Source organism: Oculina patagonica, chromosome 14 (genome assembly GCF_052425735.1).
Source record: "Oculina patagonica isolate OP01 chromosome 14, crgOcupat, whole genome shotgun sequence".
In the NCBI taxonomy this organism is placed as follows: Eukaryota; Metazoa; Cnidaria; class Anthozoa; order Scleractinia; family Oculinidae; genus Oculina; species Oculina patagonica.
The window spans coordinates 13,511,588-13,534,437 of record NC_135771.1 but is presented as its reverse complement, the minus strand read 5'-3'; the positions used below and the strand labels follow the sequence as shown (position 1 = coordinate 13,534,437).

Below are 22,850 nucleotides of genomic sequence, written 5' to 3'. Positions count from 1 at the left end.
GTCAGAAGTTTTGCAAGCTATGATGGAAAAAAACCTCCGTGAATTTCAAAGAAACCCCCAAAGAAATTTGTCTTTTTCACTCGCCCACACCGATTTTAACGAATGGCTTAGAGTATGGAAAATGAACATACCCGAAACTGACACTAACAACAAAGATCTTTTAATTTTTGCAAAAAAACACAAAAAAAAGTTTTATGATCTTTTGGAAAGCGAAATTGATGACTTACGAAGCTTAAAAGCAAGCTTTGGACTTGAAGTTAAATTTTCGATACAAAGAGACGGAGTTACGCAACACATGAACCACTATTTCAGTGAAAGAGAACCGCACGTGTTTTCAAAAAACACCAAAGAAGAAATCGAAAAAGAGTTTGTCAGATTTATCGAAAAAGCAAAGGGAGAAATTGAGGCTTGGTCAGAGAAGGGCTCGGGGTGGAAAATTGAAAGAATAGAAATGGCGTATATCAATGTCGCGCGTTATCAGCCATTGAGAGGGGGGAGTTATCTGCCTTTACCACCAAAATTGGCAAACAAAAAAGCAGTTATTAACGTGCAAAACAGGGATAACGAATGTTTGAAATGGGCTTTGAGAGCTGCATTATTTCCGCCAAGAGATGGGAAAAATCCGCAAAGAACAAGCAGATACCCAGTTGACGACGGAATAAACTACAATGGAATCGATTTTCCAACGCCTCTAAAGCAGATTGACAGGCTTGAGGCGCAAAACAACAATCTTGCAATAAATGTGTTTGGATGGGAAGACGACTGTGTGATACCTCTCAGAACAAGCAAAAAAGAAAATAGCATTTCCCGTATAAACCTTATGTTAATTGAGTCAGGATTAATTCAGCACTACTGTTTTGTAAAAAGAGTATGCGCTCTGCTTTACGATCAGACTAAATCACACAACAAAAAACACTTTTGCATGATGTGCTTGACCGGTTTTACAAGAGCAGACTTGCTCGAAAAGCACGAAAAATATTGCAATGGAGTTAACGGCAGGCCAACAAGAATCGAAATGCCGGAAGAGGGGAAAAACACTATTTCTTTTAAAAACTACCACAAACAAATGAAAGCGCCTTTTGTAATTTACGCCGACTTTGAGGCATTGTTAAGAAAGATGCAAGGATGTAAACGCGAAACGGCCGAGGAGCGCCAGAAAAGAAAAGACCTTGGTGAAGAAGTGAAAGACATGAAGCCGAGTTACACAGACAAAACAGAACAGCACGAGGCATGCGGATTTGCTTACACAGTTGTAAGGAGTGATGGTGAACACGAAAAAACATTTGTGTACAGAGGACAAAACGCCGTTGAAGTATTTTTGAACTGTCTTTTAAGTGAAGAAAGAAAAATAAGATATGAATTGTCAAAGCCAAAACCTCTTGTGATGACGGCAAAAGACTGGGTAAACTTCAAAAATGCAACCAATTGCCACATTTGCGAAGAAACGCTAATGAAACAAAACTTTTTGGACTCTTTGCCAGTTTGGATTGGAAACAAAAAGGAGCTTAATTACTTTGGGCAGATGCACAAAAAATGTTATTACAGAAAGGAAAAAGAGGAAAAAAACCTGGATACCGAAACCCACTATAAGCTAAAAAAGCTTGAAAAAGAAACACACAAATTAGCAGCGAAAAACCAAAAAAACTGCTTAGCGTGCCACAAGCCGCTTATCCAGCCGAACTACAAGGATGTGGTAAAAGACCATTGCCACATAACAGGCAAGTTTCGAGGAGCCGCACACAACATTTGTAACTTTATGATGCGAATAGATCCGAAAAAGGTTCAAATACCAGTTGCATTTCACAACCTGAGGGGTTATGATGAACACCATTTAATGCAGGCAATGTCAAAGATTTCAAAAGAGGCACAGAAAGAGGTAAAATGTGTCGCAAACAACATGGAAAAATACATCACATTTTCACTGGGGGGTTTAAGGTTTATTGACAGCTTGAACTTTTTACCTGGGAAGCTTGAAAAACTTGTAGAAGAGATACCAAAGGAGTCATTAAATATAACAAAGGATAACTTAGAATTTGAAGAAAGCGAAGAATGTTTTGAACTTCTTTGCAAAAAGGGAATCTATCCTTACGAATACATGGACTCATGGGGAAGATTTAAAGAAACAAGTTTGCCAGAAAAAGAAAAGTTTTACAGCAAACTTAACGACGAGCACATAACAGATAAAGAGTATGAACATGCGCAAAAAGTGTGGAAAACCTTTGGCTGCCAGACCCTGGGCGACTACCACGATTTGTACGTTAAGACAGACGTGACCCTGTTAGCCGACGTCTTTGAAAGCTTCCGAAAACTCGGTCTTGAGAAGTACGGGTTGGATCCCGCGAATTATTACACGACGCCAGGCCTTTCTTGGGACGCACTCTTGAAAAAGACATGGGTGGAGCTTGAGTTACTTACAGACTATGAAATGCATCTTTTTGTCGAAAGGGGAATAAGAGGCGGAATTTCGATGGTAAGCAAGAGATATGCAAAGGCGAACAACCCTTATGTTGAGGGATTTGACCCGAGCCAGCCAAAAATATACATAACGTACCTCGATGCGAATAACCTTTACGGGTGGGCAATGAGCAAGCCGCTCCCAAAAAGTGGTTTCAGATGGAAAAAGGTTATGCCAACAGAAAAAGAAATAACGACAAAAAAAGAGTATGCAAAAGCTGGATGGATTTTAGAGGTGGACTTGGAATACCCGAAAGAGCTGCATGACGCCCACAACAGCTATCCATTAGCACCAGAGAAAAAGAAAATAAACAAAGAAATGTTTTCGCCTTACCAAAACAAAACAATAAAAAATCTTGATTTGCACCCGCCAGACACCGAAAAGCTTGTTTTAACTCTTGAAGACAAAACCAATTACGTCGTGCATTACCGAAACTTGCAGTTTTATCTAAAACAGGGAATGAAACTCAAAAAAGTGCACAGGGCCTTAGAGTTTGAACAAGAGGCGTGGATGGAGCCGTACATCCGGATGAACACAGAATTCCGAAAAGAAGCGAAAAGCGACTTTGAAAAGAACTTTTACAAGCTGATGAATAACTCAGTTTTTGGAAAAACAATGGAAAACCTGAGAAACCGTGTAGACATAAGAATAGTGCGCAGCGACGAAACAAAGAAAATAAGAAAATTAGTTGCAAGTCCATTGTATTCAAGACATGTAATGTTTTCAAACGATCTGGTTGGAATAGACATGCGAAAAAGTAAGCTTTTTCTTAATAAACCGGTCTACACAGGCATGACCATCCTTGACGTAAGCAAGTTATGTATGTACGATTTTTATTACAACCACCTGAAAAAAGAGTACGGGGAGCGTTGCGAGCTTTTGTATACAGACACAGACAGCCTTTTGCTTGAGATAGAAACAGAAGACGTTTACGCGGACATGGCAGAAAACATTGACAAGTACGACACAAGCGACTACCCGAAAGATCATTCGCTGTTTTCAACAAAAAACAAAAAGGTGTTGGGAAAAATGAAAGACGAATGCGCAGGAAAACTAATTTCAGAGTGTGTTTGTTTGAGGCCAAAAATGTATTCAATAATGACAGAAGACAAAAAAAATATAAAAAAAGCAAAGGGGGTAAAAGAGTGTGTGACAAAGAATAAGATAGATCATGAAAACTTCAAAGATACACTTTTTCAAAACAAGGAAAGCTTTCACGAAATGCACATGCTAAGAAGCTATGCCCACGAGATGTATTCAATAGTGGTAAACAAAAAATCGCTGTCGCCTTTTGACTCAAAGCGATGGATAGCGGATGATGGGATACATACAAATGCTTACGGGTATAAGTTTTGCGAAACAAAGCCTACATAAACATAACTTTTAGAGCTTTTCTGAGCCAAAGGGGCTCAAGCACTAAGTGCTTGGTGGTAACTGTGTATTTGGAGGAATAACAAGCAATTCTTCACGCACGAAGCCGCGCTTTGGACCATCGTGCAAGTAATAAAGCACTGGCTGATCAGGTTTAGTAACAGACCTTTCAATGCTGTAGACTTTTAATGACCAAATCGGATCTGTAGCCCTTTTTACGCCGCCTTCCAGCTCGCCAGGTTGGTAGAGGAAGCGCACATTAACGAGAGAGGGGAGTTTTTTTTCTTTCTTGCCAACAGGTCTTGTATATTTTGAGGACGGTTTTGACGAAACAGCCTTTTCTTTGATTGCAGCAGCAGGTTTCTTACCAGTAAGACTGGTTACTTCGTTGTTCAGAGCGGCAACAACTTCGGGTAGCCTTTTTACCCACGCTGTCGACCGCTGGCCAGATGGCAGGTTCATCTCGACACCGTACTGATAACCAAACAGGCGCCCTGCCAGTGTTTGATTAAAACGTTCAACAATAGCTTGATCTCTGTGAATGTTAACACGCCCGCGTCTAATATAGGTTTTGTGATTTTCCATTTCTTTGGTAACAGCTCCCATGAATTCGCGACCAGGGTCAACTTGCAGCATCTGTGGCCATTTTAGTGCACTTCGCCTGTAAATTGTCTGAAAACCTTTTGCAACCTCAGTTGAATCTTTGGAGGTCAAAGGCTCGGCCTCTTTGAATCGGCTGGCAACGTCAACAACAGTCAGAGCGTATTTGTAAACTTTTCGCCCTCGCGGCAGTTTGTCGTGTGGCAGAAAAAGAAGGTCCGCCTGGTGGACCGCGTTAGGAGAAGAAACATCGAATTTTGGGCGAGGAACGTATCGTGGTGCCGGAAGGTAGATCTGCCAAAGGGCCGAGATATGTCCAGAAATGCACGCAATGACGAAAATGACGAATTTGGCGAAATTTCGCCAAAGTCTAAGATTTGAGCGAACGAGCTCAAGAGGAGGGGTACCACGAAGGCGGCGAATTCGACGAAAACGACGAATTCGACGAAAATGACGAATTTGGCGAAATTTCGCCAAAGTCTAAGTTATAAGCGAACGAGCTCAAGAGGAGGGGTACCACGAAGGCGGCGAATTCGACGAAAACGACGAATTCGACGAAAATGACGAATTTGGCGAAATTTCGCCAAAGTCTAAGATTTGAGCGAACGAGTCTAAGATTTGAGCGAACGAGCTCAAGAGGAGGGGTACCACGAAGGCGGCGAATTCGACGAAAATGACGAATTTGGCGAAATTTCGCCAAAGTCTAAGATTTGAGCGAACGAGCTCAAGAGGAGGGGTACCACGAAGGCGGCGAATTCGACGAATTCGACGAAAATGACGAATTTGGCGAAATTCCGCCAAAGTCTAAGTTATGAGCGAACGAGCTCAAGAGGAGGGGTACCACGAAGGCGGCGAATTCGACGAAAACGACGAATTCGACGAAAATGACGAATTTGGCGAAATTTCGCCAAAGTCTAAGATTTGAGCGAATGAGCTCAAGAGGAGGGGTACCACGAAGGCGGCGAATTCGACGAAAATGACGAATTTGGCGAAATTTCGCCAAAGTCTAAGATTTGAGCGAACGAGCTCAAGAGGAGGGGTACCACGAAGGCGGCGAATTTGACGAAAACGACGAATTCGACGAAAATGACGAATTTGGCGAAATTTCGCCAAAGTCTAAGATTTGAGCGAACGAGCTCAAGAGGAGGGGTACCACGAAGGCGGCGAATTCGACGAAAACGACGAATTCGACGAAAATGACGAATTTGGCGAAATTTCGCCAAAGTCTAAGATTTGAGCGAACGAGCTCAAGAGGAGGGGTACCACGAAGGCGGCGAATTCGACGAAAATGACGAATTTGGCGAAATTTCGCCAAAGTCTAAGATTTGAGCGAACGAGCTCAAGAGGAGGGGTACCACGAAGGCGGCGAATTCGACGAAAACGACGAATTCGACGAAAATGACGAATTTGGCGAAATTTCGCCAAAGTCTAAGATTTGAGCGAACGAGCTCAAGAGGAGGGGTACCACGAAGGCGGCGAATTCGACGAAAACGACGAATTCGACGAAAATGACGAATTTGGCGAAATTTCGCCAAAGTCTAAGATATGAGAGAACGAGCTCGGGAGGAGGGGTACCACGAAAGCGGCAAATTCGACGAAAACGACGAATTCGACGAAAATGACGAATTTGACGAAATTTCGCCAAAGTCTAAGATATGAGCGAACGAGCTCGAGAGGAGGGGTACCACGAAAGCGGCGAATTCGACGAAAACGACGAATTCGACAAAAATGACGAATTTGGCGAAATTTCGCCAAAGTCTAAGATTTGAGCGAACGAGCTCAAGAGGAGGGGTACCACGAAGGCGGCGAATTCGACGAAAACGACGAAAATGACGAATTTGGCGAAATTTCGCCAAAGTCGAGAATTGAGTTTTGTATAAACAATGACATGATTATTAGCCAACAAGTTTATAGCATGAGTTGGCATGCAGTAAAACAATATAATAACGAAAAGGAAACTTACATGCCTAAGTGTTCTCATGGCTTTTGTCATTTCCATCTGCAGGTAACATAGTGTCTTGTAATGCTCTTGTTATTAATAATCTTATAATTGGAGGAGTAGAATCATTAAAGCCATCACTGCGGTCAATCCACTGACTGATGTCTAAAATATTTGCCATAGGTTGCTGATGTGAAATTATTAAAAGTGAGTCCATCACACATAGGTTTTATCACACTCCTGACTGTTGTGAATTGAGTACATGTACTCAATCTATATACAGGTTGCTCTTCAAGCTTTCTTTGTCCAACTGCGAAGAAATTTGCTGGCATATTAATACAGAATTTAGTCTTTTTTTAAGATGAAGAAATTCTGAATTCGCAACAGAGAAAGCAGTGAAAGCTCGAGTTTCCTCTAATGAGATGTAGTGCTACTTCCAGTTGCATTTCACGTTAATAGTTGTTTGAACTGCATGAAGCTCACATCAATTGTGTTACTGGGAAGAACGGGTATATGTGTTTCAATCTGTGTGAAAACCAAAAAGCTTGGAATGTGCCACACCAAGTCTTCACTTACTTGAGAAAACACGACAATGTTTTTAATCAACGCCGCCATCTTGGAGGCGAATACCTTACATGACATACCTACCCATGGCGTGGGGGAAACCGCTGTGTGAAACACATTGTAGTCTCAGATTGCTCAGACTACGATCTTTATAAACAGCGGATTTTTTCTATAACACAACATGCGTCATGTAAGCTTTCTAATTCCAAGATGGCGGCAAACCATCGCTTTCTTGGCGATTTCTGGTAGTGAAATGGCCCTGGACTTTACTGGATTCCTTCGTTCTACACGCCTTATTTTGGAAAGGTTAAAGGCAGTAAAACAAAAGGAAAAGGGTGATTCCTTCGTACAGTCAACTGCAGCCTTGTTACAATTCCATCACAAACACAATCTGGAATTCCATAGAGCTACATTATATCAATGATACTCAGCTCAGGACAGCAGGAAACGCTGCATGGATACGAAAGATACCTTGTACTTTCTTCTCCATGTTTACCTGATCATATTTGAAGAACGAGGCATACATACATGTACTCTTTTTAGCTGTTTACTTGTCCAATGTGTCAACATGGCAAGCCTGTGCAACTGGCATTCCTGATTTCGATAGAACTTCAGTATATCAATGTCTACTGAACTCAGTACAGCAGGAAATTATGCATGGATAGGAAAGATGCCTAAACCAAATGGGGTTAATTGTTTTCATTGGGACATAGATCTCATGAAGTTGGTAAGATTGCATAATTGAGTTGATTCTCATAAGTTTGCTGTTTGCAAATAGTATAACAGACCACAACAAAATTGTTGTTGCAATATTTTAACCTCTGTCATGTCTAAAGAACGAGGCATTCATGTATGTATGTACTTTTACAGTTGTTGATTTAAATAACATAACTTTGCTGGCTTGACGATATTATCGTCAAATTTGTCACTTTCGTCAATTTCGTTAAATGCGTCAGCACTGCATGAGTTGAGTTAAATGACATAACTTTGTTGGCTTGATGATAATTTCGTCAAATTTGTCACTTTCGCCAATGTCGTCAAATTTGTCAGCACTGCATGGGTTGAGTTAAATGACATAACTTTGCTGGCTTGACAAATTTGACGAAATTTCGTCATTTTTGTCAATTTCGTTATTTTCGTCAAATTCGTCAGCACTGCATGGGTTGAGTCAGAAGCTGGTTGAGTTAAATGACATAACTTTGCTGGCTTGACGAATTTGACGAAATTTCGTCAAATTCATCATATTCGCCAATTTCGTCAAACTCGTCAGCACTGCATGGGTTGAGTTAAATGACATAACTTTGCTGGCTTGACAAATTTGACGAAATTTCGTCAAATTCGTCATTTTCGCCAATTTCGTCAAATTCGTCAGCACTGCATGGGTTGAGTTAAATGACATAACTTTGTTGTCTTGACAAATTTGACGAAATTTCGTCAAATTCGTCATTTTTGTCAATTTCATCATTTTCGTCAAATTCGTCAGCACTGCATGGGTTGAGTTAAATGACATAACTTTGTTGTCTTGACAAATTTGACGAAATTTCGTCAAATTCGTCATTTTTGTCATTTTCGTCATTTTCGTCAAATTCGTCAGCACTGCATGGGTTGAGTCAGAAGCTGGTTGAGTTAAATGACATAACTTTGCTGGCTTGACGAATTTGACGAAATTTCGTCAAATTCGTCATTTTCGCCAATTTCGTCATTTTCGTCAAATTCGTCAGCACTGCATGAGTTGAGTTAAATGACATAACTTTGCTGGCTTGACGAATTTGACGAAATTTCGTCAAATTCGTCATTTTCGCCAATTTCGTCAATTTCGTCAGCACTGCATGGGTTGAGTTAAATGACATAACTTTGCTGTCTTGACGAATTTGACGAAATTTCGTCAAATTCGTCATTTTTGTCAATTTCGTCATTTTCGTCAACTTCGTCAGCACTGCATGGGTTGAGTTAAATGACAGAACTTTGCTGTCTTGATGAATTTGACGAAATTTCGTCAAATGGCGAATTTGGCAAAATTTCGCCAAATTCGTCATTTTCGTCATTGCGTGCATTTCTGGACATGAGTGAAAGGGCCTGCTTAACTAGCCACTTTTTTGCGGCATCTTCGGAAACCTTGGCAGCCTCGGCTAATTTTTTTATCGCTGCAATTCCCTTCCAGTAGCCCTGGGGGCTATAGTAGACTTTCGAGATCTTTGCATCCATGCGTATACAAGAAAAAAAAGAAACGTTTAAAGAAACCGAAAGGCAGCGTACCCAAGAGCAAGAGCGCCTGCGCCAACGAACATCAGTTCACCTTGTTTCTGCTGCTCGCTTGGCTGATAAAAATCAGAGAACTTGGGTTCTTTCGGAGGAATCATTTGTTTGTCAGGATGTGCCTGGTTGTAGAGTTTGAAAGCGTAGTCTGTGTTCGTAAAGTTCTGTTTCGCTTGCTGTTTGATCTCATTGTTGGTTTCGATCCAGTCGAGAAGCTTCGTGCGGTCGCGAGAGTACTTCGCGTAAGCTGCCTGGTAAGCCTCGAGAGCTTTGTCGTGTCTTTCTTTTTCTTTCAAAGCGGCGTCATCTCCGCCACCCAAAGCTCGAGCAAGATAGTTGCCGCCAATGAAAGCAGCAGCGTTCAAGATAGCTCCGCCAGCCATAATCGCTACGCTTGCCATTGTGTGTTTTTGTTCTTATATTATGATATTTTTTTTTAATTGGTGGGGAGAATTTTCTGGTCCTCGAGATACTGTTTAAGTGCAACGCTGCCAGCCATGACGGCTGTGAACTTTACATAGTTCATAAAACTGCTGCTTGGGTCGGATGTGAAGTTTTCTTTTACAACTTTTTTGGCAGCCCAGCCGATTCCGGCGGCAAGGCCAGTGAGAGTCGCGGCATCCATGAGTGTTTTTACGAGTTTGTTGTCAGACATGGTGTTTGTTATAAAATAAAAATAAATATTTAAATTGAAAAATAATTTTTTGAATTCTTTTAATTTCATCAAAGAGTTCTAATAAAAAAAAAGTTAATTGCTGAAGTCAGAAAGTAAAACAGAAATCACTTTCTTTAAAACTTTAGTTGGTCAAACACATCATGCAACATGGAATAAAAGATTTTTTTCATTTCAGCACACATCAAACTTCTTGCTTCTTCAATCTTCTCTTTTCTTTTTTCTTCATTTTCTATTTTTTCATACTCTTTTTCAAGTTTTATTAAATCCTCAAACTGCCTGTTTAAACTTTCCACAGTTTTTTCATCAATAGCAATAAAATTTTTTAATTCTTCTGGTTTCAGCTGGTTAAAAAAGGCTTTTGTCCCTTCCAAAGCAGCTGTTGCTCGTGCCTCATCTTTTTCGAAGAATTTCCCAAAGAACTCGCCACAGAGACCCAACAAAATAAAGTTTCCAAAATCCATTGGGTCAGGCATAGTGCATGTCTTCGTGTCGGTCATCGTGTTTGGTATACTTTAAAAAATCGAATGTTTAAATGAAAATTATTTAATAATTTTTTTAATCCATCGGACGGATTCCTCTTTTTGAGCCATTTTGGTTTGTTGGTTGCGGAATTCTAGAGCCCGTTTGGCGCGTGTCTGAAGAACGCGTTGCAACCCTTCCAATACTTTCTGCTGTAACTGGTGTGTCATCAGTTATAAGAGTTGGCGGAGCTTTAAATGTTGGACTTCTTTTTTCGTTTATAAAGGCTTTTATGTCTTCGCGTTTCACATAAGTTGTAACGATTGCAACGCCGATACCAAGCAAAGATATCCATTGATTTGTGGTGAGACCGCTTGATTGCGGCTGAGGCTCGGTCGGAGCTGGTTCCACGGGCGTGCCCGAAGGGCTCGAAGTTACACTTCGCTTAGCAGATGCAGATTTCTTTTCCTTTTCTTTTGCAATTATTGCAGCAGCCTCGACAGCAGCTTTTTTCTGTGCTTCACGAGCCTGTTTTGTTTTTTCAGCCGCGAGCTTGCCAGCAGCCACTCTCTTTGGATTTTTGGCAGGCTTTGTTGCTGGAGTTGTTGAAGTAACTTGTTTCTGTTCTTCTTGAGCGATCGGAGTTTGTGATTCACGTTGTTCGATCTCGGCCATTATTTAATGAGAAAAAAATAATATTTAAATGAAAAATGCTCAGCAAACTTTTTTGGTCAGCAATTTCTAAGCATTGTTCAGTAATTACTTAGCATTTTCTTAGCATTTCTCAGAAAAATCTTCAGTAGTTAGTGTTTCAGCGCCATGGCGCTGGGACTCAAGAGTCCCTTTGGCTTGCAACTTTGTCAATTCGTTTAAATCAATGTGCTTTGTTGTGATGAGCGCAGCATTTGCAACGGCAAGAAATCGGCCGCATTTCAAAGCCAGACCGCCTGCCAAAGTGGACAGCTCTTTACTGATAATGTAGTCGTTTTTGAGTTCCTTCTGATAATCATTGACGTCCTTGATATTTACGGCCATACCAACGACTTTACTAACAAGAAAAATAAAGCTGTCAATCAAGCTGTCGGTTGTTTTGGATCCAACGTATGCCTCATATCTCTTTAAGTACTTTTCAACTTCTTTATCTGTCAAGCGCTTCACCTGCTCGTGTGTCAGCTGCACACCGATTGCTTCTTTGGACTTGCCTGTTGAAACAAGGATTGCAAGCTGTTCACGCAAAGCAGGAATGTCAGGGCCTTGAATGAGTGCCATAGCGCTTTCTGTACTTTCTGGTTCAGCTCCTAGCAGTTCCATTACGGAAGCTAATTCTTGTTCACTTGCAGCGCCCTTGACGCTCTCGGGAGGAGAAGTTGCGAACGGGTCAGCCATTTATTACTCTAAAAAATATGTTCAATAAAAAAATTTTGTGCCGTAAGGGTGGCGATGAGAAATGACAAGATGCGAAAACTTATTTTTTTTCAGCTTTAAAATGATTTCTTTGTAATCCTCATGGGCAAGTTCGCCAGCGTAATCCTCAAAGATTGCCTTCGTGGTCTTGGCAGAGGGGGTGTAAAAGAAAACGATTGCCGCAACATTTTCGCGGAATGAGGATGTTATGCTTGTCAATTTTTGAGTTAACACCCATATGCTCAAGCCTGCGTGGCGAGCAGAGAAAGCAAGATTCACCAACTCCCCTGTTCTTCCTTTTACATCTTTCGAAGCAGCACAGTCGTCGAGGATGATAAGCGTGTTCGTACCCTCAAAAAGAAATCTTGAAAGCCTTAACCAAGATTCCACCTCGTGCTGCTCACAAATTAAAACAAAAAATCGAAGATCTTCCTCAGCAAAGCGATAATAAGTCTTGTTGTGCGCGAACGTCGGGCAGATGAGCACGATGTAGTCAAACTTGCCTCGGAAAGGGCCACAAAGCTGATTGACCACGTATCTTGTTTTTCCTGAGTTCGTTGGTCCCACAATGAGGGCGTTGAAGGGTATATTGGCAGGATCCATCTTCGTTCGTATATGTACCTAAGGTACACTTTTTCAAAGAAAAAATTTCCCCTTGCGGGGAAGTGTGTGCGATTTACGCACACATTATAAAAGCACAGATTCTAACTGCCTGCCAATTATATTCATTTGGGCGTCGCTGATTACGTAAATGTGGCAGTTCAAATTACCTGAGCCGCTTGCTTTCCTCTCTAGCTCAAGCTGGACACCGTCCTTTGTGTTCACAAGGCGCGTGCCGCTTCCGTGCATCGAGTGGTCAGCCATGGAACGCAGATCAATAAGAAGGCCAAACTTGTCTTCTGTGTAAAACTTTTGCATAGTCATGTGCTGCGTTTTATTTTTTTCTTTCATGTAGAATCTTTTAACTTCTCCCCAAATGTCCATTCCTTCGATGCCGTTGTTGTACAGCATGTTTGGCGAGCCGTTGACAGTGATGCTTACTTTTGTAAGGTCCGGGTTAATGTACTTTTCCGAGCTCCTTGCACCTTTGTTATATTGCTCAATAAATAGGAGCAAGATACCTTTCATGGACCTCCTCTGCGGGTTGACCCTTAGATTCAGACGAGTGTCGGAGCCTTTTGCAAAAGTCGTCACTTTATCACGCTGGATGTGGTCGTAAGCGAACTCTTTGCCGCCCGAATAAGCGCTGAACGCTTCATCTGCAATTTCCTCGCTTCTTATCATCTCGTACTCCAGCTGGATGTTTGTCAACTTGTATTTTAGTTTTGTTGTATCTGAGCCTCTGACCACATGTTCGGCTGCCGCGAGCTTCAGTTCGAACACAAGATCGTTGTATAGTGCCTGAGGATAAAATGCCCCATGGTCAGTTAAAATCTGGTGATCCAGGCGGATGCGGTATTTATTTCCATATATCTCATTCAGCTTTTTTTCTGCGTCCACACCTGAAGCTTTCTTATCGCCAGCATTTGAGCGAATTTTGTTAAGGTCCTCGCTCTGAATGCCCTCTGGCACCCTGTCGTCGCGCTCCTCCTGCGAAAGGAAAAAATCCTCAAATATTTTGTAGATGTCATAGCCAACCGTGTCCTGCACGACGGTGCCTTCGTACTTTACAACAAACTTGTCGACCAGAGCTCGGCTGACGTTGTCAACCAGAAAGTTGTTGGCATGGCCTCCGCTCAAGTCGATGTTGAAGCGCAGCGCCAGCGAGCCAGGCACAATGACCTCGTTTTCGTTCAGCTTGGGCACTGAAACATACAACGTTTCCTCTGGATTGGCTTCTGTGCGGTCAAAAGTGATTCGTTTTACCGCGCGCTCGGCTTTCAGTGCGCCGAGTATTTTCTCTGTGCGCCCCGGTCGAAGGTTTTCTTGAACAGCAGCCATCTCTCGATTGGTTTTATTGTTAAATTGAAAAGTTTAATTTGAAAATATATATATATAAATTAAGCGATGGCAACAGGTGGTGATGATTTTGGATTCGAGGACCCTGATTTGGACAAAGATCTTGACCACAACAGTGATAACGATGATGAAGAGGGACAAGAGGTCGACACAACCCGACCATTTCAGCCCGGGGAGGCATCCACACCCTACCATGGGGGTGAACAACATGAAATGCAAACGATGCAGCACGAACAGAGCGGGCTGCCAGATACATCCTACGACGAAACACCTTTTCTTGAAAGAACCCCTTCGATAAGTGATCTTCAAAAAGAAAGTTTTTTGCGGCAAAAACTTAAAAAAGCTGTAGACACGATAAAAGGCAAATTCCCCAAAGCAAATTTTGAAAAAATTAGAATTAGAAGAGGCACTGGGAAAAATGAGGGGAAAATTGTTGCTATAGGAACTAAAAAAGGCGAGTACAAGATTCTAAAAGATAATGAGTCAGGCTTCATGAAAAACTTTTTAGACAGCTTCAAAGATGAACTTGGGCCGTCAGCTGAAGATCTTATTGCTCAAGACAATGAGAGCATAAGATATGAACGCCAAAGATTAAGAGAAGCTGAAAGTCAACTACAACAGGCAGAAACAATTGCCATGCAGAAAGAAAAAGCCACCCAAGAAGTAGAAGATCTCAGAATAAGAATCGAGCGAACAAATGCCAAGATGGATCAACTTGGGTCAAATGTTGAAAATGAATCAGAATTGCGCAGACTTAATCAACTAAAAAAAAATCTTGAAAAGGATTTTGAAAACGCAAAAAAAGAAGTTTCTGCTCTTGAAAAACAAGCAAAGCAGAAGGCAAAAGAACAAACACGAGTCGGCCAACTAAGGGCAAGCCTCGCTGCCAAAGAGAGCGAAAGAAACACTTTGCAAGAAAGGCTCAACGACACAAGAGCTTTGGATGATCTTAAAGAGCAAGAAGATGAGCTCAAGCGCCAAAACGAGGAAGACAAAAAAATTATTGAGGATGAGAATGCCTCCCCCACTGACAAACAAGCCGCGGAAGAAAGAGTTGCGGAAAGAACCGAGGAACTTGGACGCTTGCAAACGCAGATTGCCGAAAGAGAAAGAGCGCTTCCACTTCGTGAGAGGATCAAAGAGATCTTCAAAAAACATGGCGTGACATTAACAGCAATACTTCTGGCTGCTGGTGTCACGATTGGTTCTGTTATTGGAGCCATTACAAACGCGTTGAAGGCCACCGGCAAAGCGTTGGGAAAAGGCCTAAGTGATATTGGCTCAAAGGTAGCATCAGCTCTGCCTGGTCTCATTGGCTCGATTGCGAAATTTCTTTTCAAAACCGCTGGTCAAGTAATTGGATTTCTTGCAGAGCACACCTGGCTGCTTATCCTTGCTGTGGTTGCTTTTCTTGTTGAAAAATACATCAAAAAGAGACGTTAACGCATAAGGGTGTAGATCAAAGCTGCTGCTCCAACCGCGCCAACAGCGACAGTTGCTTTGTTTATTTCGTGTGAATCATTGGCTACGGCCTTCGTAGCTTTAGCGCTTTGCGCGTTGCTAGCTGGTGTTTCAGCAGCGCTTGCGGCGGGTGCCTGATTTTTTTTTGCTGTGGCGCTCTTGTGTATAGGATTTGAAGGGTGGCTGTTTGGTGGGTTGATTTTTGATTTTCCTCCGGCCATCAGTTTAAGAGCTGCTTTTTTTGTAGCTTTATTAACCTCATCATTCACTCCTAATTTCATCCCAACAACAGCCTGCTTAAGCTGGTTATTGTAACCAACAACGCTTTCTGTGTTTATCACCATACGAGCGGGCATCAGCCAGGCACCTGGGCAGACTGCAAGGTTAAGCCGAACCTTAGCTTCGTCGATGGCTAGTTGGTATCTTTGGACCGACTTTGCCAGATCAGGTTGCCTTATAGCGTCTTCAACCAACACGAGGAACTCACTTTGCGCTTCCTTTGCACGGCCGCCTGTTCCAAGTATGCTACTTCGAACGTTCACCTGCGAACCGAGAATACAGTAGACAAAAGCCTCTATCGACTGGTTTACTCTCGACAAACCTGCCTGAGTAAGCCCTTCAGTGCCGTTAGGACAAAACCAGTCTGCCTGTGCATATGCAGCGTCGTCTGGCTCGATGTATTGAATCAAGTTACCTTTGCTTGCAGTTCCACCTTCATCCGAAAATTTATCGTAATCGGGGTATTTTGCTCCAGTTTTGTTTGGTCCAATGTTAGTAATCCAGATATAAACGTTACCAAGTCCGTGGTTTGCGCCTGTTGTGAAACGGAAATCGCTTGACGGGTCGACACCGAACTCAGCGCATATTCTTTTGTAAGAAGCCACGTCGTACTTGTTGTCGAACTGGCTAAAAGTGGGGTCGCCTGGCAAGGCGCTTACGCTCTGAATTCCCCCCATCTGAAACAATATTCGCCTTATCGTGAAATAAACGTGAAAAAGATAAAAATTACGCACAATCGGTGGCAAGCTAAGAGCTGAGTGCTCTTCATCGAAAATATCTCGACTTATACCGCAGCCTGTTGTCGCGCACCATACCGCAAAGTTAAGTTGCTGTGGCCAATAGCCCATATTTTGGCTAGCAAGCCACCTTTTTGACTCTTTTCCTGATGTATGCTTCAGTTTTGTTTTTTGAAAAATCTCTCTTAATTTCGTTATGAAATATTGGTCTGGTGTGACGTAGATGTTGATTTTGCTGTTAAATATTTTTTTCAAACTCGGTGCGGCTTCGTGAAATCCAACCGCGGGAATTGGCAAAGATGAGCCTTTTGCGCCGCTTGGTGACAGCTGTTGTGGAAAACCGCCTGAAATTTGATTCACCCCCAGTGCTTTTTTCATCTCTGGGCTCCAATATTTGCTGTCAGAGCCAAAAACATTTATCAAATGGCCTTGCCCTGCCTTGTAATAAATGTCTGCCGTTGCTGTGTGGTTGTACGCGAACTCAACCTGTGCAACAAATTTTGTTCGGTCAGCGTTTGGATATTTTGCAAGAAAAGGTTTCCATGCATTGTCTTTTGCCGCTTTAGAAATTGTAGTTGCTTCTGGGGTTTTCATCCACTTCATAAAACCTCTTGTTTTTGCATCCATGGTCCTCTTTTATATTAAACATTTTTTTTTTTTATTTAATATAAAAATGGTTGTGCTGACTGTCACCACAAAAGAAAATCCGAACACTGTTTATTTTGACAAGCCTATTCCAAAACCGAGCTATATCCGGCTTTTAAGTTGTTCTCTTTACAACAGCTGGAATAGTTTGGAAAAGGATGGAATAGTTTTTTATAAACAAGTGAACAAGGAAGAGAAGGCGCGTTATATACGGCAAGGAAACTTCTCACTCGATGACATTGGGAGTATTTTTGAAAAAGGATTTCCAGAGAAAAACATGTTTTCTGTAACAAAAGGCATTGCAGGCCGTTCATTGATAATAAAAGCAAAAGAGCCCAATTTAAAAACTTTTGGACTGAATGAAAGTCTTATTAAGTTCTTTAATTTGCCTGGGTTTGAGAATTACGCAAGTATTGAAAAGGAATTTTTTGAAACAATTGAGGTAAATAATGTTTCAAATCCTAAAAATTACTTCATCAACTGTGACCTTATCGACAAGCAACAAAGCTTGCTAAATGGTAAGCCATCAAGCCTTTTAGCGTTTTTTGACATACGTGGAAAACCGTATGAAAAAGTTTATTACCAAAATACACATTTTAACGTCTTGCGCGACGTTTCTTCTGAAGAAAATGTATCATCTCTGACTCTTTCGATTAGAGATGAGAATGGAAAGCCTTTCGATTTTAACGGCTCAAATCTTACATATGAGTTGGAATTGAATTAAATTAAATACAAAATTAACTTTTATGTATACGAGACCATGTCATCTGCTAATGTTCTCCCGAGTGCCCCTGCTTATGGTGACCGCGAAGAAACACAACTTTATCCAAGCCTCCCAACAAATGCCGAGAATTTTCGGCTGACTGAAATAAGTAAAATTGAAAAAGAAATATCCGCTGAAGCTGAGCATTACAGGCTTGTGTTAAAAAAATATAAAAAAGTCCGGAAAGTTATTCACTATTCCGTGGTCTGTCTTGGCGCCGTGACGGCAGCTCTGTCTTCTGGAGCTGTTGCGACTTCACTTACTGGTGTTGGAATTGTTATCGGCGTGCCTGTTGCCGCAGTAGCAGGTATATCTGGCGCAGCTTCCACTGGCCTGTCAGTTATCAACAAAAAGCTTGAACGTAAAGTTAATAAGCACTCAAGAATCCTCGCTCTGGCTGTTGCAAAACATGACTCGATAAACAGCTCTGTCTCACAAGCTCTGAATGATAATCTTGTTTCTGACAAAGAGTTTCAACTGATCTTACGAGAAATGCAGAAATATCGTCAACTTAAAGAGACTTTACGTTCAAGCTTTGCACACAAACAAACAAATTCACAGCCAGACATCGAAAAAATACGACAAGAGATCATGAAAGCAGAAAGACAAAAAATGAAAAAAAAACTTCTCGAAAGCACCACCGACATTTCGAAATAAAATTTCAGTCCAATAGAACATTTTTTCATTTAATGAAAGAATGATTGTCTGCGCTCATCTTGTTGTTTACTTTGTGATTGAATATTTCACGCCAGAGTGGCAAAAAAATATTCGAGTCATCACTAAAGAGGTTGTTGATTGTCTGAACAACATTTGAGGCTGTCGTTCCTTTTTCCACGATCCACGACCCACGATCCTTCTTTTCCAAAAGACCCAAGCCCCCTCGACCTGCACGTCACGCTCTGACTGCGACAAAATAATTTAGCGACCGCCAGCAAAAGATGGGCCGCACGTATTTATTTGTTTTGACCAAAAAATAGGTGTGAAGCAGGGGGTTATTTCACTTTTATTTATTTTTTTTTCTTGGGAGCCGTGAAACAATATTGTATCTATTAATATAAGCAATCAATAAACATTACAAGTGTGTTAAGTAAAAATAATTTTATTCAGTTGCTAAGTTAAATGTTTCTTGACAACGGCGGACATTCATGGCCACGGTAACTAAGGTAAATTGTTCGTTGACAACGGCGGACATCTCATGGCCGCGGTAACTAAGGTAAATTGTTCCTTGACAACGTCAGAATATTTTAAGCTTGTAAACTTGCAAGTTTTTGTCAATTCGGGTTACGCCGTAACTCATTGGCATTCCAATGTGATGACGTTTTTAAGGCCTGTGACTAAGATAATTTTGTCAATTCGGGTTACGCCGTAACCCATTTGGTATTCTAATGTGTTGACGTTTTAAGTGTCAATTCGGGTTACGCCGTAACCCATTTGGCGTGTGATGTTGCCTGTGACTAAGATAATTTTGGTCAAGTTTAGCAAACGCTAAAGTTGTATCATCCCATCGTTAGACATCTACAAATGATTTATGTCGATAAACTGAGTTAAAACTTCTTAATTTTTGATCTAGAAAGGTTTGATAAACGTCTTCAAGCATCCGATATACTTAACCTTGTGATCAAACTTCACGACCAAGCATCTGATTTTTGTCCGTAATTATTGCTTCGGCACGAATAGCTGATATGAAATATTAAAATCGTATCCTCGTTTGACGTTTCCAAATGATTTATGTCCGTAAGCTGTGTCTTTGCTTCTTTTTCAATGAAGGTTTGATAAACGTCTTTATACATCGGCCATACTTGCTTGTGTAATACAAAAAAGCTTATGTGAATAATATATAGTTATAATTTTAACGGTGATTGGTCACAAAAGACGTCATTACATCGGGAAATAACCTATTAACTAAAAATAGTAATGACGCCTGGTGAATAAACTTACCGTGATCTTATATTGTTCTTTTATGTTCTAGAAAGTTCTTAGCTCAATATTTCACGGTATATTTACATGTTAGTCAAATTAAATATTGTTGTTGAATAAATCATAGCTCTTAAAACACACATACAAAGAGTTTGATTTGTTTTCCGGCTAAAAATATTCAAAATGAAAAAAAAAAGAATTAGATTACGTCAAGGGGGTTTTCCACGCAATTGGCACAGGGTAAACAATGACTTCCTGTGTTACTCGATAATTTATGCACTCACCGGAGCGTGCAAGTTTTGTTTAGCTTGTTAAAACGTTTGCGACAACACTGCTGTCTAATTTTTTTAATTTTTCAATCAGCTCGTCTGTTAAAAAGATTGTTATTTGTTTTTCATTTTCTTTAGTTTTTTTGTATGTTGTAAACGCTTTTCCACAAGATCTTTTCAAGTTTTTCTTTACACTCAAGTTAATTTCTCCAGTTCTCCCTCTTCCCATCTTCTTTTACTCAATAAGAGCATTTGTTCAATAGGAATTATTTCTGGCACAGCAATTAAAGGTTGGTTGTAATTTAATACAATGGCGCCATACAACGATTGGTACACTGTCGGGTCCGGCGAATCTGCTTCAGGAAGTTAGGAATGTGAAAGCCACTCACATTTTCCTCCTTTTTTTTACCATTTCCACGCCTGCTTTCCCGATTTTTTTGTTAGTTTTAACCATGCTTTGCATAACGATTGCAGCTTTCTTTTTTCTTAAGTTTTCTGGGATTAAACGTCTTTTTTGCAACTCGTTTCGCGAGGGGGGTAAGAAAGGCGTCTTGCGTTCCGCGCACACATGTAAATTAGGAGTTGTGGACACAAATTGTGACAAGGAGCGAGGCGAGCCCGGGCGAGCCGAGCGAGTTGTCACAATTTGTGCCACAACTCCTAATTTACATGTGTGTACTAGGGATCTTGGTACGGGGGTGCCTAAATTTGGGGGATGCCAAGATCACTGCGACACCGCCATGACAGTGATACATTGGAGCCCAGTCTCCACAGTCCGGCAACTACAGTATCAGTAGAACGCCGAACGCCGGAAAGCCGGAGCACCAAAAAAATTAACATTTAGCTTATTTAACCCTTAATATGCTGAAATTATTCCCAAAAACGCATTTTTTTTAACCATTAATCGATTTTCTTGGCTCTACGGTCCAAAATTGCTCTAAATTTGCTAAAAATGCACGTTCTGACAATGCAGGAAGATTTTAATGAAATTTTTCATGTAAAAATGTACAATATTTTACTATGGCGCATTTTTTGCTGAACCGTTCCGATTTTTTTCCTTGCTCCTTTCCTTTTCGTTTTTTTTTCTGCTTTCTTATTCTCTCTATCTTTAACTCTGTGCACCCCTTGTACTGGCCTGGAAAGTTTTGATCTGAATCAATGGAAAACCCTGGAAAGGAGATCATGATGAAGTACGGGTATTTTGGCCTGTTTTAGCACCAATTTTACACCAAAAACTGATCACGTTTTTTTCGATTAGCTCTGTTGGAATGCAGTCAATATTAAAGATGGACAGTCCTGTGCAAAGATCTATCCAAGCTCTATAAGATGCAAATCACAAAAATCTGCTGACGTGTAAATTGGTGACGTCATAAGTGGCAGAATGGCCATTCCTCCAAATCCCGGAATAATGCGCGCTTAGCATGTTAAGGGTTAAGCCGTTCCTGAATGTTCAGAGGCTACGTGTGGATACAAAGCTTACTAATACTGGTTCGAACGTGCGTCAGAGTAGCAAAAAATTATTTTCGAAACATTACAGAAACATTCCCTTGCTTCCGATAAACACGATTTGCATTTACAACATGCTTCAACAGGGAGCCCATACAAGCGGCATGACTGTTTGAAATATAAAGAAATGTATGAGAATATCGAAAAGGTATTGTTCTCGTTAACTTATTTCGAGTGATCTATTTTTAAGCTCAAAATAAATGTAAACATACATCAGCCTGACGGCTCGTGATTTACAAGCTTTTCGAGTGTTCTCCCATCATCCCAAGTGGTTTTATTACGCCAGTAAAACCCAAGAAAGTGCGGTTTATTGCTTTAATGTATGAGAATATCAAAAGGGTCTTATTATCATGCTTTCTTGAAATTACTATAGAAAACGTTCGTCAAAAAAATAGAAAACTATTTTATCTTTCGTGATCAAATGTCTTATTCTCAACAAGTTCATCGGTTGACGAGGTAAACCAATCACAGCGGCTGAAAGAATAAAACACAGGTTCTGCTCCACAAGAAATTCACGGATCGACGCGACAAAAACGTATAAAAGTTCTCTTAAAGCTATAAAAGTCATAAAAAAAGGAAAGGAAAAAGGCAAACTGACACGGTACAAAATGTATTCAACGATTTAAAGTTCTTTGACGTGAAAATCAAGCAAATTGTGGCTGGAGTCATTCATCGTGAAAGTAAAAGACTGCACGAAAACTTTGCAAGTTCAGAAACTTCATAGACTGACAAAGGTATTGAGAGTAAAGGTAAGTTCTACAAACTCTGCTTTAGAATTTTGTTATTAATTAGAAATATAGAAACATTTACACAGTAACACGCCGCAAGTTGTTACTAAGTGCAGCTTGCAAAGCGGGAAAATCGAAACAATTTCGCTTAGTTCTTTAATTAAACCTTTTAATCCTTTTTAGCTTTCAATACCCTGTTGAATACCGTTATATTGTTGGGCGCATTTTTAAAGCGAAATTGTTTCGATTTTCCCGCTTTTGCAAGCTGCTCTGAGTAACAACTTGTGGCGTGTGACTGTGTAAATTTTTGCTCATAGAAAACTCGGTCTCATAGTCTAATTGTTAAATATCACGCGATAGAAAATACGCTTACTAAGTTTCATCGAGAATAAAATCGAAGCGCACGATGGAAAGGTGGAGTTGAATACCGACGAATAAACAACGGCTTTTCTGAATTTTGATTGGCTGTATTTTATATGGCATGGTGTAAAACACAATTGACGTAATTTTAAACACTGTGCAGCGTCACATCAGTTCAATGCTATTTTTACATTAAAAGGCAACTTATACAAACGGTCACGTACCAATTACTCAATTACATATAACCACTATATACAACAGTTGACTTTTGAAAAATCATCTTTTTTCATTACGGGAATGAACAAAACTGTTATGAAGAAATTAAAACAAAATAAGAAAAAAACTACCAATTATTATAAACACTTTAACTGTATAAAAGTATTGCATAGAAATAAAAATAATTCCTCGATATTCTTCACTCGCAATATGTATCCCCTCAATAATAACGTTTATTTACAAAACTAATACCGTACCTGTCCAATTTGCCTGATTCGCATAAGAT

General features: G+C 40.7%; 1 protein-coding gene across 1 annotated transcript; it reads left to right on the top strand.

The window, feature by feature from the left end:
* Window positions 1-13,734: 13,734 nt before the first annotated feature.
* LOC144638013 (uncharacterized) lies at window positions 13,735-15,126 on the top strand. The gene has a single exon (XM_078497112.1). The coding sequence runs from the start codon at window positions 13,897-13,899 to the stop codon at window positions 15,124-15,126; it is 1,230 nt and encodes a 409-aa protein (XP_078353238.1). The 5' UTR covers window positions 13,735-13,896.
* The last annotated feature ends 7,724 nt before the right edge of the window (window positions 15,127-22,850 follow it).